General features: G+C 42.3%; 1 protein-coding gene across 7 annotated transcripts in view; it reads right to left on the bottom strand.

The window, feature by feature from the left end:
- Positions 1 to 13,874, bottom strand: part of LOC119174787 (uncharacterized) — a 52,958-nt gene that overhangs the window by 13,294 nt on the left and 25,790 nt on the right. For 3 of the 7 annotated variants that reach the window (XM_075895110.1, XM_075895109.1, XM_037425851.2), the window contains 6 exons: positions 7,242 to 7,299; positions 6,984 to 7,070; positions 6,642 to 6,704; positions 5,998 to 6,066; positions 5,842 to 5,907; positions 3,568 to 3,684 (listed from right to left, as the gene is read on the bottom strand). In XM_075895110.1, coding sequence (XP_075751225.1) covers positions 3,568 to 3,684; positions 5,842 to 5,907; positions 5,998 to 6,066; positions 6,642 to 6,704; positions 6,984 to 7,070; positions 7,242 to 7,299 — 460 coding nt within the window. Of the gene's footprint in view, positions 1 to 996; positions 1,060 to 3,555; positions 3,685 to 5,841; positions 5,908 to 5,997; positions 6,067 to 6,641; positions 6,705 to 6,983; positions 7,071 to 7,241; positions 7,300 to 13,874 lie in introns of all 7 variants that reach the window. The other 4 variants (XM_075895106.1, XM_075895111.1, XM_075895107.1 and 1 more) reach the window with 3 other exon arrangements.

The following is a 13,874-nucleotide window of genomic DNA, read 5'->3' on the forward strand; positions in this document are numbered from 1 at the left end:
AGTTCATTCATTACGCGAGTACATACGGTAGCTGCTTTCCTTTTTTTTTGCTTCTGCTGAGTGACCATCATGAAAGAAATGTTTTGAAAGACTATGCATTCAGAACTATGCAGCTGCCAAAAGTTTACACCAGAAGAGAAGTAAAATACCTTAGGTTTCTGCAACAGCAATTCTGTGCTTGAATGGCTCATCATAGCATCACCAGGTGGCCCCAATTGATTAGGTTTCATGTTTACTGCTACAACAATCCAGTATGCTAAAGCAAAGATGTGTGCGAACGAACTAAACTTTTTTTGTTTGCATGACGATTGAAGTCCTTTACGAAAACCTGAGAAAGTTTCACTACTTCAGCAACAAGCTCATAAAGAATTAGTAGCCGACAGCCATAGCTCTCTTGGCTTTTATGATGCAGCGGTCGTATGGGTCATCCCTCATTGCACTTCACTCTAATGTGGTATGACGTCACTAGAACTTTCATTACACATCCCACACAGTGACAGTGTCAATGCAATAGCGGTGGGTCTTGATCGCGAAAATGTGTGTTTAGACACACTTCGCAAGTGAATGAAAACATATTCTAAACATTTGCTTTGTTCAACATTTGCTTTGTCCAACGCTTTGTGCAGAGTGTCATTGATATACAGAGGATGTCTTTTTATAGCCTCAAAATTTGGTGACACCACCCTTTTAAGTAGCTGGCTGTGTGATACATTCCTAATGCAATAGTTTTTAGTGTAATGTGTCACCCTTTTTAGCCCACGGCCCAAGCCCAAGGTAAAAAAAAAAAAAGGTACAATTTGCATGCCTGAAAAATCTTCAGGCATGCAGGAAAACAGCCCTCTCAACTGCTGCATCAAGGTGATCTGCACATATTGCTTTAGTCAAGTTACATGAGAATGAAGCACCTACGCTTCAGCAAGACATTGCAGTGAGAAAGCCAAAGCCACAAGTCAAGTGCCAAGTAAAGCATGAAACAGTACCAGTGATCAGCCTAACCTTGCATGAGAATCAACATGCACGACTGCTGTCTTTCGTAGAGGCTTGTGAGCTCACGAGTGTCTACAGGGGGAGGAAGAGGTCGGAACACACAGTGCAGCATGCCCGCCACCCACAACAGCAACAGAGGTGGTGTTAGGTCATGTCACATCATATCACAAAACAAACAGGTATGGATTAAACAGGCACAAGAGAATGACAAACACTATCTATGCAGACACAAACAAAGCATAACTGTTAGTATGATTTGTTGGGCTAGTTAAAACAGGATATTGAGACAATAGCACTCAGAAAACGAGGACAAAAAAAATGACAGCCTTTGTCTCTCTCATCCTTGCCCCTCGAGCACTACTGTCTCTGTAACTACAACTACAGTGTTAGTAGTTATTATTAAGATTAGTGCAGTTGAAGTGGAACAATGATTACACGTGCCTCACTCCTTTGGTGCCCCAAGTTTCACGCGATTTATCAAAGTGTCTAGGATAGTGCAAAAACACTAAAACAACAATTACTGGGCAATGATGCGTGTGAATTTTTCCATGTTTCATTTTGTTGATCATGTTCTAAATATACCACACTGGCCTAAGTTTATCTTTGCATTAAAGGAGGCTAAGCAATCATTGAATACAATGGCTGCACTAGACGTCTAAATTGTACAGAGCCAACTGCATACAACCAACTTCTCACATGCCCTTGGTGACTTGAGGTAAATGTGAGTGCTAGCAGGCAATAAAGAGGACTACATCCAACTACCTATGCCCACTAAGAGTAAAAGGCTTACAAAGAGTTGGGGATATTTACATTTATTGTCATGGAATTTATCCAGCTACACTGCACAACCTTCAAATTTGAAAAATTCTCAGTGAAGTGTAGATGGAAGTTCTGCATTCCACGTTAGCGAGAGGTCAATTAGCAAAACTTTCATTAGCATTAGCAAAACTCTATAAAGCCTTCAGAATTTAAATTTTCATATTTAATTTCAAGTTGCATAATCACAGTTCCACTGCCATCGGTTAGAAGTCTTAAGGAATCATAATTAGTGAGCAACTTTGTAATCTACGGATGGCTTACCAAATAATGAGAGTGTAGAAGGGCGTGGACATGTGTCCAAAATCTTACAAGCTGTAAATGCTCTGTCGCCATTGATGCACAGATGTAGAAAATTGTACAAGTTTTCAGCAAGAGTATCTAAGAAGTGTCAGCAATGTACACACACACTTCAGCCATCTCATAATCAGACAAGCCATCAGCAGATGGTGCAGTGATATGACTCGATTACTGCTTGTGTGTCCAAACAGCCAAGAAAAGTGTGGCATGCAAGAGTTAGAATCCACACATAAACGTGCAAAGACTTCACAAAAGGGAACAGGTCAGGCACCTACAAAAACAATTGGTGAAAGTTGGGTAACTAAACGATGCAATATCCATGCAAAAACGTGGCAGGTAGGATGCAAGGTGCTTATTGCCACAGAAGTGCCTCTACGACTGAATGCCTACTCGTGATTTGTGCAACATACTAACTTGCTACTGTCTCCTACAGACAGATCACTATGTGCTGTCACTACAGTGTAATCACTTTAGTGTAAATCACTATGTACATATTGAGGGTTTAGTGCAGTATACCAATAGACAGTACTATTTCAAAGAATGCCACAACTGCATGACTGTTCGTTACGACTGCGGTCTGTGCTATGACTGTCTAAATCCTTCAGCTTCAGTACAAAGTGATCTTACGGCTTCCCTTACTTTCAGAATAATGCATGTGCTGTTGAGCACTACTACCAGTCTGACCCCTTCAGGCAAACCATCTATTATGTTTTTTAGTAATGGTACTAAGGTCAAGCACATAATCAATGTACTGCAAACTGTCAAATAAAAATTAGTCATAGCCGAAGCTTGGCAACGAGATGGTTGCAATGACCATAACTGCAGCACTACAATGCTTCACAATCTCAGCAACTACTAGTACAACAATGCAACACCCATGTTATAGTTGAGGCATTTTACAATGTTAAACATCTTTAGATTTCAGTATATCATACCACACAGATATCAAGGATGGCACAAAACAGTGACTAAAACCCAGTAACGTGATATGTCTGTCCATTTTATCAAAATGGACTAATTAAGAGATTCAGTGTTTAGTTTGAAGCACTGTCTCAACAAACTTTGCCCACTAGTGACACTTATTCACTCCATTTACTCTTGACTCACTTTCCAACCATGCACAATGTGCAACACGCTATCCCTTATTCCCCTTAGCATTGAAACCTGCAGGTTGGAAAGCTTTTGTTTCATAATCCTTCACTAATAGTTAAAGACGAGTAGTGGTAACATACCGTAATACCCAACATCTCCTTACAACCAACAGCTTGCAATAGTTCCAAGGTGTGATAATGTAAATATTGAGCAAGAATCATGCCAGCTGTTCACACCGCTAGATACTTCCGAAAGAAGGCAACTGTACAGGTAATCATGACTAGAAACTACAATCGCAAGGACAAAACATCGATCGTGCGAAGATTTGTGCGAAGTGCATGCTATCAAAGGTATACACACCGAAGAACTCACCCCTAAGTTGAGCAATTTCGGCTTGCAATTCCTCAACATTACGATGATTCTCGTCCCTTCCTTTGTCCTCCAAGCTTTGCAGCTGTTCTAACTGCTCCTCCAGTTCACAGACCTTAGCTGAAAAGAGAAAAAGTCACGTGTTTATTACATTAACTGTATAACAAATAACTTCAAGTAAGTAAATTAACACACTCATACCTTGATGTAATGAAACCGGATATAACTAAATATCGGTTATAACCAAGTAAATGAAAAACACTCTTGCAATAGACACAATGTTAAGATATACCTTAGTAACAAATTTTTTTATAATGAACTGCTTTTCATGTAAGATACAAAATAACGAAGTAAATGAGAAATAGTCTTGAAATAAATGCAGTGTTAGGAATATACCTTTATAACACATTTTTGGATATAACGAACTTACATTCGTGTAGTGTACAACTTTGTTACAATGAAGTTTGAGCATTATGAAAAGCAATGCAGACTGCCCCTCTAACACAAGACTAAAATGAAACTGGTGCCACAATTTGTTCGCACCAGAAGCCATAAAAGGATTGACTGTTGTTTTGATATTGCCACGTTTCTTTCAAGATTTGTAATCGCCTCATTATACTACGTTCAGCGCAAACTGCCCCGAAGTTGTTTGAGAAGCTGCGATGCCGTAGTAGATCATTTTGTTAAGATTACAACCACTTCGTGAACATTACAGATTATTCTGAAAGCTATGTTGCCGCTAGCGATAATGCTAGAATATTCGATGGCAAGAGTATAAATGCCGACACGCTTCGCCACTTGTCAGTTGATTGATGGCACACGCTCCGTTCGCCGCTATCAGTGCAAGACTGCAATCCAACTTTCCATTTACTGGGCACAGGTTCGCCCAAATAAACAGTTTATTATTTGACTCGCAGTGTGCTCCATTCGTCCATATGCGGTGTTAACGTCCCAAAGCCATCATATGATTATGAGAGGCGCGGTGGTGGACGGCTCTGGAAATTTCGACCTCCGGGGGTTCTTAAATGTACACCAAAATCTGAACACACAGGCCTACAGCATTTACACCTCCATCAAAAATGCAGCCGCCGCAGCTGGGATTCGATCCCTCGACCTGCAGGTCAGCAGCGGAGTACCTTAGCCAGTAGACCACTGCGGCGGGGCAGCCATACTACAGCGGTGACGAAAAGCTTCGTGCTTCAACTTCCACTACGGGAGGTACGTGGTTCGATGCCCAGTGTGCCCCCCCCCCCCCCCCCCCTGGTCTTCTAATGGGCACAGACGGGCTTCGGAGTGGTGCTACGGCACCGCTGTGAGGCGAAGCTTACTCAGCCACGGAGACCCCAAACCCATTGCGCGAGACCTTAAGCCATAAAAGGGTCATATTGTAGTTGTGCATCTACTTTTTGCAAACGTTGAAATAAAAACCCGGTGACCAGTGCTATAGTCCGACCAATGCACTTAACGCTCCAACTAATAAATTCAGCACAACCAAGTCGTAATAATTTAGGTGATGCAAGGTAGTCATCTTTTGTACGATATATCCACTTAATTCTTATGTTAAACGTTTTGCAAATAGTGAATTTCAGGTCCAAAGCAAATTCGTAGCGAAAAGTGATTTCGGTCGAATAATTTCGAATCGCAATTGAATAGTACATACACATTTTTATAAAGGAAACTAGGCATATTTGTGATGACCTCACTAACCTGCACAATATTTTTTTTTAGTTGAAGCAAGGCTGGAGGGGAGTTAAAAGCAAGTGAAAAAAAACTTCGAATTCTAGCAGGATCTTGCTTTCAGTAGAATGCAAGTGATAACCTGTAAAATATGTAATGTTTAAAATTTACTACACTTGAGCATACCAGCCAGTGTAACCAGCTTTCAAACTTGATAAAATGATATATCGATTTGAGGGTAATGTGTTAATTTAACCTTAAAGTGAAGCTTCACGACAGTGTGAATTTCTCCTGAACAAGTGTTCTTACGGTTTAGCACTTCTGTATTGCAGTAAAATCACATTTACAAGAGGTTACACGCAGACTTCTATACGTTTATTTGTTCATTGCAAATACTTCGACATTTTCAATAACTTAAATTCGAACCGAAGCGAACTCTAACACTGTACTATTCGTCCAAATATTTGAAGTGTTCAAGTATTCGCTCAAGCTTACTTGTGTTTGATTTGAGACTGCAGACCTTGTGCCCATGACAGCTTCCCATCCACACACACCCACAAAAGAAAAGGGGAGGATGATCTGTGTTGAATTCAAACTTACCTTGGAGTTCATTTGACAGCACACGTTGAGTCATTTCTTTTTCAATTACCGATGTCTCTAAAGTGGCTAACAAGTTGAAAAAAAAAAGTGCAACATGTAAATTTCAATCAACGTAAATTAACTGTAAGAGCTTATCAAAATTATGCCAGTGCTTACAGCTCAAACTGATTTCCAACTCTTTGCTTCCAGACATCTCGGACTCTTTCTCCGGTTGTGTGGGAGATTCTGAAATGTAAAATAGTAAATGCTGTTCACATCCGTTCCCCAGTCAAAGCTGGCATCACAAAAATATCAGCTTGGCAGAAGAATCGAACACTATCAATCATCACCTACTAGGCAAATGATCTTGTCATGCCCATTTCCAGAAGAGGAAGAATCTGCACCAGCTTAACGAACAATGATTAGGTGTAATGTTTATCGCTGCAAGGGCTGCATGTGACCAAAGAATGCCATGCCCGCCATGGTGGGTTGTAAACGAGATGCAAAAGTGGGCTGCAATTGGTGGATGTGGCGTGGCTCCTGAAACTAGTTGTTACAAAGGGTGTAAGCAATGAATACGAATGATGCTTCGATCATCAATGCCAAGAAGTGAGCGATATTGGGGTAGCTATTGCTGAACGCAGCACGCACTGAAAATAGCATGACAATTGCATGAAAGTGTAACGAACCCCTAGCAGCGTGAGCTATCAATTCATATACGCTGGGACAGCCTGTAATCTACATATACAGAGCAAAACCGAAAACAGTTTATTTACGCGATATCCTTAGGCACTTTGCACGAAAGCTAATGTGGCAATCACCTTTCATGGTTTCATCAGCAAGGCTCTTTTCAAAGAACAGTTCCCCTCCAGTATCCTTCGATTCTGAAAAAAAAAAAAAAGAAAGAAAAGAAGTCGGAAAATACATTAACAATGCACAGATTTACAAAGACATGTTAAACAGAGCCTAATGAGACGTTTTCCAAGAAGCAACTTTCAAGATCTTTACTTTAATACAACCTGGAATCTCCCATTCCAAATTACTTTTTTTTCTAAAAACTCTAGACACTTGTGAACTCAAGCGTAAGCGAGAATGACCCTTGCTCGAGCGAGCAGGTTACGAAAAACGTATGCAAGGACCCCACAACATCTTCAGGAACGCACCGTCATGATTCGGCATGTTTTCCTTAGAATTCAGTGTTTCCAAGCCATCTTCAATGTACTGCGCTTTCTTCACTTGATCAAAGCGAGCTGTGAGAAAGAAAAAGCACAATTAGTTCCAACGAAGCGTGCCTAACAGAACCACGCAAGAGTGACAGTTATGGGACCCATCCAGTGTCCTTGCTCGAACAGATGACTTAATGCAGCTAACATTACAAGGCACATTTGAAAAGCTTGTGAAATAATCATATAAGAACAAACCTTTCATGGCTGATAACTGTTCCTTCGCGAAATCATTGTCAGCTCGAAGAGACTCGATCTGGAAAAAATACGAGAATGTAGGAACGGTTTTTCGTGATATACAGAAGTTGTATATCAACTACTAACATAAAAAGTTTGTGCAAATATTCGAATGAATACTGATGCACTCAAAATCTCTTCGATTTGAATTTAAAGTGAAAATTTTGAAGTACTTTAAATTAACAAATAGATAATATAAAACCGCATGTAACTCTCTCGAAAGGTGGTTTCACGGCAGTAGAAGGGTACAAAGCCGTGAAAGCACTTGCCTAAAGTGCCAACCACTGGCACGCGTATGCTCGCGTCTACGCGTCAAAAGCGTCAAATGCGTCTCTCGGCGTCGGAGGGGCATACGCGAGGAGGCGCGAGGGATCAAGCCGGGCTTGATATTTTTGCCACCAGCTCACCATCCACCATCCAGCTTTGAAGTCATTTGTAGTGCTCTCTAACACGTTCAAATAAAGTTATCAAACACTGGATTGATCTACTTGGTTTGATTCCTAATACCAGTGTGTCTGACTTTTTGGGGGCACTTGTATTATAATAATGTTCTACTTCTCCGATTTCTTACCGGGGTGCACTCAAGGGTTATGATATTTGTTTACCTTGGCACACTTATTGTGATATTACTGTTTAAATCCTTTCATTTTGTGTATATGTACGCCACTTTTGCAGTAGCCTCACATAGGGCTGCCGTATTTGAAAATAAATAAATATACCACCCGAAAGTGTTCCACGCTGTGCTGGGTTCCAATCTGATCACTAATATCTGTTGCATCATGATGTGTCGGGTGTGTTTTATTGCATTGGAGAACATTTTGGCTGCCATCCATGAAGGGTTTAGTTCCAGTATTATGACCGATATCTGGGACTTCATGAAGAGTTAGGCACGGTTTGTCGTTTTAGAAAATACTACAGGCAACGTCCAGAAGTTTTCCATACAGGGTTCAGTTGCAGTCCTATGACCAATATCTGTCTTATCATGAAAGTTTCAAGTACGGTTAGTTGCATTAGAGCATATTTTGACAATAAAAAATGCCCAGAGGCATTCTACGTAGTGCTTGGTTCCATTCTTATGACCAGTATCTGTTGTATCATTAAGAGCCAGATGCGGTTTCTTGCATTAGAGGATATTTTCAATACGCTTATCATTCAAAAGCCCTCCGCACAGGGCACAATTACCGCCTCATGACCTAAATCCATCGCATCATGAAGAGTAGGGTGTGGGTAGTTGCATTGGAGAACATTTCGGCTCCAGACAACGTTCAAAAGCCTTCTATTCAGGGTTCAGTTCCAATATTATGACCGATATCTGTGACTTCATGAACAGTTGGGTGTCATTTGTCGTTTTAGAGAATACTTTAACTATAGACAACGTCTAGAAGTTTTCCATACAGGGTTCACTTCCAATATTATGACCGTTATCTGTGACTTCATAAACAGTTGTGTGTCGTTTGTCGTTTTAGAGAATACTTTGACTAAAGACAATGTCCAGAAATCTTGCATTAAGGTATCAATTCTAATATTATGACCGGTATCTGTGACTTCATGAACAGTTGGGTGTCTGTCGTTTTAGAGATTACTTTGACTGAAGACAACGCCCAGAAGTCTTCCATACAGGGTTCAGTTCCAATATTATGACCGATATCTGAGACTTCATGAACAGTTGGGTGTCGTCTGTCGTTTTAGAGAATACTTTGACTAAAGACAACGTCCAGAAGTCTTGCATTAAGGTTTCAGTTCTAATATTATGACCGATATCTGTCACATCATGAAGTGTCAGGCTCAGTTAGTTGCATTAGAGCACATTTCGACTATGGAAAATGCCCGAAAGCATTCTACACAGTATTTGGTTCCTATCTTATGACCAATATCTGTTGTATCAATAAGAAACAGGTGTGCTTTGTTGCATTAGAGGATATTTCAAACGCACACACATCAGCCGAAAGCCTGCTACTCTGGCCTCAATTGTAGTCTTATGACTGACTTAAATCTGTCAGATCATGAAGTTTCAGGCAAGATTATTAAGTTCAGTGCTATAAAATATGTGTAAATATACTGAAGGTATCAGCATATTCAAGATATTGTTAATAAATTTTGTAGTGCAGGTATAGAAAACCCGGTGGTTTCTAAACCTGATCAGGAGGGCAGCCGCCGCCTCATTCTCTAAAGAGAGGAGGGGGGGGGGAGCTCAATGTCAACTCCATATATTAACATAATAGTGAGGGGGCACTAAGTCAGCCCCTACATGGAGGGGGGGCACTGCGACAAACTTTCCCCCCCCTCCTCCTTAAGGAGAACTCTGCACACGCCTATTATAGACGTACAGTATGCTAGACGCGATTGTTCATTCGCGGGAGCGACACGCGCACCGATATTGATTCCTGGTGAATACTACTATAGTTACTTTGGGCACTGGAATGTCAATTACTTCTAAAATAGACTAAACTGTGTCAATTACTTCTAAAATACACTAAACTGTGGTGGGTGAAGCACTATCAATTTTTCAACGTGTTCTCATATTCTCTAAAACATATAAATCCGCTCCAGTTAGGAATGTGCCGTTCTGTGCTGAACTTGGACAGTTTTAAGCCAAAAGGTCAAGGAACATTGTGCATCGGCCTTGGACGCGTGGGCGTCAACGCGTGCCAATGGTTGCGCGCCCTTTTCCTTCACAGGCGCGACTAGACGCTTTTGGCGCGTAGGCGCGTGCATATGCCTGCCAGTGGTTGGCACTTAACTGACCCTTACATCAATTCATTTCTTTTTTTTTTAAGTTTAAAACCTTGTTATACCTGCTTATATGCTCTAAATACAGTAAATTTTAAAACCTAACATACTTTACAGGTTATCACTTGCACTCTACCGAATGGCAAATTCTACACCTATTCAAAGTTGTTTCTACTTCCTTTGAACTAAAAGAATGGCATTTGCACAAGCCTTGTTCAAACTTTAAAAAAATATTGTGCATGTTAGTTAGGTCATGACATATATGCCCATTTTTCTTTATACTATGTGATATAAAGGGGCAAAGCTGCTGGGGAGGATCAGGTAACATCAGATCTGCTGAAAGATGGAGGACAGATTGTGTTAGAAAAACTAGCCACCCTGTTTACGTGGTGTCTCCTGACGGGAAGAGTACCAGAGACTTGGAAGAACGCTAACATCATCTTAATACATAAGAAAGGAGATGACAAGGACTTGAAGAATTACAGGCCGATCAGCTTGCTCTCTGTAGCATACAAGCTATTTACAAAGGTAATTGCTAACAGAGTAAAGAAAACATTAGAATTCAATCAACCAAAGGAACAAGCAGGATTTCGAACAGGCTACTCAACAATTGACCACATTCATACTATCAATCAGGTAATAGAGAAATGCTCAGAGTATAACCAACCACTATACATAGCCTTCATAGATTACGAGAAGGCGTTTGATTCAGTAGAAATATCAGCCGTCATGCAAACACTGCGGAATCAGGGCGTAGATGAAGTATATATAAACATTCTGGAAGAAATCTACCGGGGATCAACTGCTACCATAGTGCTTCATAAAGAAAGCAACAGAATACCAATCAAGAAGGGTGTAAGGCAGGGGGACACAATTTCCCCAATGCTATTTACCGCGTGCTTACAGGAGGTTTTCAGAAGCCTAGAATGGGAACAGTTAGGGATAAGAGTCAATGGAGAATACCTTAGTAACCTGCGCTTCGCCGATGACATTGCATTGCTGAGTAACTCGGGGGACGAATTGCAACTCATGATTACGGAGTTAGACAAGGAGAGCAGAAAGGTGGGTCTTAAAATTAATCTGCAGAAAACGAAAGTAATGTACAACAACCTCGGCAAGGAGCAGCGCTTCGAGATAAGTAATAGTGCACTTGAAGTTGTAAAAGACTATGTCTACTTAGGGCAGGTAATAACCGCAGAACCGAACCACGAGATTGAAGTAACTAGAAGAATAAGAATGGGGTGGAGCACATTCGGGAAGCACTCTCAAATTATGACAGGTATATTGCCACTATCCCTCAAGAGGAAGGTATATAACAGCTGTATCTTGCCGGTACTTAGCTACGGAGCAGAAACCTGGAGACTTACAAAGAGGGTTCAGCTTAAATTGAGGACGACGCAACGAGCAATGGAAAGAAAAATGGTCGGTGTAACCTTAAGAGACAAGAAGAGAGCAGAGTGGATTAGGGAACAAACGGGGGTTAAGGATATCATAGCTGAAATCAAGAAGAAGAAATGGACATGGGCAGGGCATGTAGCGCGTAGACAGGATAACCGCTGGTCATTAAGGGTAACTGACTGGATTCCCAGAGAAGGGAAGCGGGTTAGGGGGAGACAGAAGGTTAGGTGGGCAGATGAGATTAAGAAGTTTGCGGGTATAAATTGGCAGCAGCAAGCACAGGAACGGGTTAACTGGCGGAACATGGGAGAGGCCTTTGTCCTGCAGTGGACGTAGTCAGGCTGATGATGATGATGATGATGATGATGATGATATAAACTATCATCATCATTTATTTTCCCTTAAGGGCCCCTGACGGGGTTCTACATAAGGGGGGTGGTCGAACAAGGATACACAAAGGCAATTCCAGACCAAGAACATAAAGCAGGTTAAAATTAAAGAATTGTAATTACAGGGCATGTGACCTGTAAAAACAGAACTCCGAATTCCAAATTCGATTTGTCACTGTTCACTACAAATTCACCTCGAACCTAAAATTTACTATTAGCACAAGCCTAAACATTACACAATAGCTAAAGTGAGAGGCCCAGATCCAGATGTATGAACTACAACACTATAATACCATATTTACTCGATTCTACCACCCCCTCGATTGTGATGGGCACCCAATTTCTACGACGAAAAAAAAAAAAAAAAGAAATTAAGACATCGATTGTAACATGCACCCATTTTCTGCAACGGAAGAGAAAAAAAAAGTCCGTAGGAGTCAACCTTCGCACACTGAGAACAAGTATTTGGGTTTTGATGCGCTGAAGTTTCGAAATATAAAACACAAAGTCAAACAGCCGGCCCTGCAGCTAAAACTGTGATCACTACGGCGGCGTTACGAGTCGCGTAATAGGTCAGTCCTCGTCGCTGTTGGACAACTCCTTATTGCTGTCAGCGGCCCAAAGCATCTCATCCTCGGTACCGTCCATGGCATTGGAGATGCCACATTTCTTGAATGCCTTGATGACCATGGCTGATGGTATTGCACACCACGCGTCCTTCACCCACCCAACGAAGTCTTGCAGAGAGGCGCGCTTCATCCTGTTGCCTGGCATGAAATCATGTCGGCCATTGATCAGCCAGTCGGTGTAAAGCGCCCGAATCTTGTCCTTCACCGGCTTGTTTAGGCAGACATCTAGCGGTTGAAGTTGTGACGCCATGCCGCCAGGTAAGACTACAAGGTGCGTATTGCACGCAGCGAGCTTGCCTTTGATCCGTTGGTCGAGATGGCACCTGAACGCGTCGAGCACGAGCATCACTCGCAGGCCCAAATCGGCGCCGGGCCGCTTACCAATCGGCGGCCAGGTTCGTCGTCATCCAACCTTTCTCGTTGGCCCGCACGATCACACCACTAGGGAAAACGACTCCTTTCGGGAGCGTCTTCCATTTAAATATCAGGTACGGAGGAAGCTTGTGCCCATCTGACGTGCAACAGAGCACTGCCGTCACTCTAGTTTTTTCGCGGCCCCATGTCAGCACGCGAACTTGCTTCTCCCCCTTCTTCTCGACGGTTGTGGTGCCAGGCATGTCGAAGAGGCGTCTGATCAGCATTTCCGATTTGCCCAAGCAGGTAGCCGTTGTTGTGCCGCAAGTTTAGGACAAACCTCTGAGAACTGTGAAGCTTTTCTTCGTACTCCTCCGGCAACTTTTGGCATATGCCCGTTCACATTCAGACGGAAAAGCCTTTCCTCTTCATAAAGTTAGCCTGCCAGCACCTGCTAGCTTTGAACTGGCTCCGCGTTAGCCCTTTTTCAGGGGCTAACTGCATTCCCCACACTTAGAGCAGTTGTGCCATCATGGGCCACTGTGCCGCTCGCTGCTCAAGCACATACTCGGCGAGCACCTCTTCAATTTGCGGATTCCGACCCTGCTGTGGTCCACTGAAGCCTTTACGTGAAGCTTTGATGTCGACAATTTCTGCTTTTGTTTCCGCCAGTTCCACAAGCACGTTTCGGGAACTAAGAACGACCGCGATGCGGCCCGATTTCCGTCCGTTTCTGCACACGCGATCACTTTTCTTTTAAAAGCGGCATCGTGGTACACTCGTCGAGTCTTTGGAGTCGGCCCTTCCATGCCGTGGATGCACTACAAGATGACGAACTCCTCAGCACACGTGACGCACACGGGAAACACAATGGCAGAAATGGCCGACGCGTCATGACGACGCGCGTAGGGGGCGGCCATTTTTAAAATGCTGATGGCAATAGAATGACCGTATTCATTTTTTTTTTCGTACTCGATTCTAACGCGCATGCGATTTATGACCTCGCTTAACTGGAAAGAAAGTGCGCGTTACATTCGAGTAATTACAGTACTATACATAATTACCACACACCCCAAACAGCAAGAAAGGTACAA

Source organism: Rhipicephalus microplus, chromosome 5 (assembly GCF_043290135.1).
Source record: "Rhipicephalus microplus isolate Deutch F79 chromosome 5, USDA_Rmic, whole genome shotgun sequence".
Classification (NCBI taxonomy): domain Eukaryota; kingdom Metazoa; phylum Arthropoda; class Arachnida; order Ixodida; family Ixodidae; genus Rhipicephalus; species Rhipicephalus microplus.